Source organism: Phaethon lepturus, unplaced genomic scaffold (assembly GCF_000687285.1).
Source record: "Phaethon lepturus isolate BGI_N335 unplaced genomic scaffold, ASM68728v1 scaffold1966, whole genome shotgun sequence".
Taxonomy (NCBI): domain Eukaryota; kingdom Metazoa; phylum Chordata; class Aves; order Phaethontiformes; family Phaethontidae; genus Phaethon; species Phaethon lepturus.
In genome coordinates, this window is record NW_010548136.1 from 24,138 (window position 1) to 27,452 (window position 3,315).

The 3,315-nt window shown below is 44.7% G+C and overlaps 1 protein-coding gene across 1 annotated transcript in view; it reads right to left on the minus strand.

The window, feature by feature from the left end:
- The window catches only part of LOC104622926 (inter-alpha-trypsin inhibitor heavy chain H2-like), a gene marked incomplete at its 3' end in the record, with an annotated part of 22,589 nt that extends 21,781 nt beyond the window's left edge, over nt 1–808 (minus strand). Inside the window, exon 1 of the mRNA XM_010289853.1 lies at nt 677–808. Coding sequence (XP_010288155.1) covers nt 677–760 — 84 coding nt within the window. The remainder of the gene's footprint in view (nt 1–676) is intronic.
- Nucleotides 809–3,315: the final 2,507 nt, after the last annotated feature.

The window sequence follows — 3,315 nt, forward strand, 5'->3', positions numbered from 1 at the left end:
CAATACAGCAATGTGGAAATGGGTGTAGACACTCAAATCTAAGTTCACCTGAGTCTGGGGGTTTAAATTTGGACTCAGCTTCAGAGTCAAAGCTATGACTATACTTTTCATCATTGTACTATCCTAAGCAATTACAAGCTCTTCTATAAATTATCTCATCCCTCTGCTGAGGAATGTATGGTCAATAGGATCTTAACTCCACATCTGAATTCCTGTTAACAAAAACCTGAGTCCATATGAAGCTTTGCTGAGGTTCATATTGGTCCGTACTGCGGATCCCATCCACAAAGATATCTAGGTGATCTGTTTCTGCTTATTCCAGGGAAACAGGATATAAAATATGCTGAATATCTAAGAGTAGAAGCCACTTGAATGTTTAAAGGTTAAAACCACCAGAAGAGGCAAAATTGAGGTAAAAATATGAATCCTGCTTGAAAACAAATTTGGAGCTATGCCCATACTATCCCAACTTTAATAATATTAAAAAAGCAACACTACGAATGACAGGTCCAGCCATCAGAACAATCCCATTTACAGCTAAAAGTAGAAGAGAATTCACGAGATACAAGCAGAGCTGTGAACAGTGACCCAACTCTGCTCCCACTGAAGCCAGCTGCAGCTTCGATGTTGACTTCAGTAAGGAAGGGAGACCTAGGCCCTGCCTGGAAATACTCACATCTGGGATTTCGTCGATAACAAGATCAAAGCCTCCTACTCCAGAAATGAGGATCAAAACCAGGAAGCAGAGCAGATGTTTCATTTTCTTCCTGCTTGTCTCCCGAGAACAGCCTGCATAGGTACTAGACACAAGATCTTTCCTTCTCTGAGACAAGTTCAAGGAAACAGCTCAGGGTTATGCAGTATTTTGAACAAAGTTTTGAAACGCTGACTTTGTTTAGGCCATAGGTAAATATTTGCCTTGCAACGTAAGTCTGAGCTGTGGTGCCTGAGCAAGGGTTATCCAAATAGTGTCTTCACTTGCCTCTGCCCTTGATAACAGCTCAGGCTTGGATAGGCCCACTTTGTGCTTTTGTAGCTTCCCATGATATTTGACTAATTTCCTGCTAGGCACAGACCTTGGAGTATCCAAAACTTTGAAGGGTCAAAGCAAGAACTCACTCCTAGCTTGTTTGTTTATAGTAAACGAGGTGAAGACTGGTTCTGAGAGTGATGGAGGCAGCAACGTTGTGCTTCTCCAAGGGCCCTCCCTCCCAGCCGTTTCACAGCAGTTGGCAGAGACCTTTGGGCTGGATCCTGACCCACACAAATACCCTTTTTCCACTCTGGCTGGGTCATAGCTGGTGGTAGGATAGTTCTAGTTTTTCAAAGTTATTCATATGAAAACATCTGCTGATATTTTCAGATGCATGTTGTACAGCTCCTGGGTGCTTTTGAAACTGTTTTGCCCTCCCTGCCTCTTTGGGTACTTCAAGAGATGGGATAAAGTAAGCCAGCAAAGCAAAAGGGGAAAAGAAGGGAGGAAGCAGGTTTCTGGCAAAGGAGCTGGGGTACCCCTTCCACTCTTCCAGGAAGAAAGGAAATTTGCAGACATCTGAGCCTCAATGGAAAATTACTATATAAATCCAGGGACAAAACAGCAGACAAGATTTCCCTTCCCTTCCCTTCCCTTCCCTTCCCTTCCCTGGTGCTGCCTGACACCATTTCCTCTTCTTCAATCACTTGTTACTTGGGAGCAAAGACCAACACCCACCTCACTACACCCTCCTTTCAGATAGTTGTAGAGAGCAATAAGGTCTCCCCCTCAGTCTCCTTTTCTCCAGGCTAAGCAACCTCAGTTCCTTCAACTGCTCCTCATAAAACTTGTGCGCTAGACCCTTCACCAGCTTTGTTGCCCTTTTTGGACACCTCAGTGTCCTTCTTGTAGTGAGGGGCCCAAAACTGAACACAGGATTCAAGGTGCGGCCTCACCAGTGCCGAGTAGAGGGGCACGATCACTTCCCTACTCCTGCTGGCCACACTAGTGCTGATACAGGCCAGGATGCTCTTGGCCTTCTTGGCCAATGGGACACACTGCTGGCTCATGTTCAGCTGGCTGTCAAACAAAATAGCATAATGAGGAACGGAATAACCCTACTGTGCATCTTTGTCTCTGTTTTTAGTCCATGGAAATAAATAGATTTTTTCTAACCATATGATGCCTGACCCAATTTAATTACCTGCTGATTCTAATTCATGTCATGTACAATATAGGGAGTCCAGTCAGAGACCTCAGAGGAGGACACCAGGTCTGGGGACATCTACACTTCATCAGATGACTCCTACCTCCTGGCATGAGCTGCTCTGTATTTATCACCATTGTAGACTTTATGAGCAGAAGGGAGTCTCAGCATTAAGATACCAGCCATGCTGCTTCAAACAGGAGGTTGGCTTACAGCTCTGTGGTACATAAAGTATACAGGTTGGCTTTAAATCATGTAGTCAAGAGACTGACAACTAACCAAATACCTTGGACTCAGTGTTTACTCAGCCTCTTAGGTGGATTTTGCTCAGTGCTGTGCGCCTGTATATCTAGCAGTATTTGTTATCTACCTTGAAGTTAGCTTAGGAACACCTTCATGAGTGCGATCAGAGCTATCCTGGAAACATTCAAGGTCGGGTTGGACGGGGCTCTGAGCAACCTGATCTATTTGAAGGTGTCCCTGCTCATTGCAGGGGGGTTGGACTAGATGACCTTTAAAGGTCCCTTCCAACCCAAACTATACTATGATTCTATGATCCTATGATTCTATGAAAAGGTTTATCCAGGCCTGCAAGAGCAGCAGGCATGGGACACCCAGTCTTTGCCACGTTGATCCATCTAAGCCGAGTTCTGTTCACACATGTGCCCCTAGCTCAGAGTCACCAAGTCCTTTCTCATCAGAAACTTAAAGCTTAAGATAACTGTTCTGGAGGTATCTGGAACCCTGGACGGGGAAGCTAATCACTGCTGCTCTGAAGAGATGAAAATGTCCCTTTAGAACAGAATTTACTTCAAACATTAATTTTTTAACCCCCTATTTCAGTCCTCTCATAACCACCAAACGTGGCTTTTTTTTTTACGTAAAAATAACAAGATTGGGAAATCAGTGTGACCACTAGATGGCACGAACTGCTCAAAGATACTGTCCAAAACCGCCTGAAATTACTCAGGGAGAAGGTATAGACGCCGTACGGGAGGAACAAGTGCCGGGAATTCTCAGAAAGGTCCCTGAGTCCTACTGCTTGCCATCAGGGTAGGTGAACTTCCGCAGAAGTTCATGGGGAGGTCAGGATCTCAGTAAGATGTTTTGTAGTATGTGTCAGGCTGTTTCATGA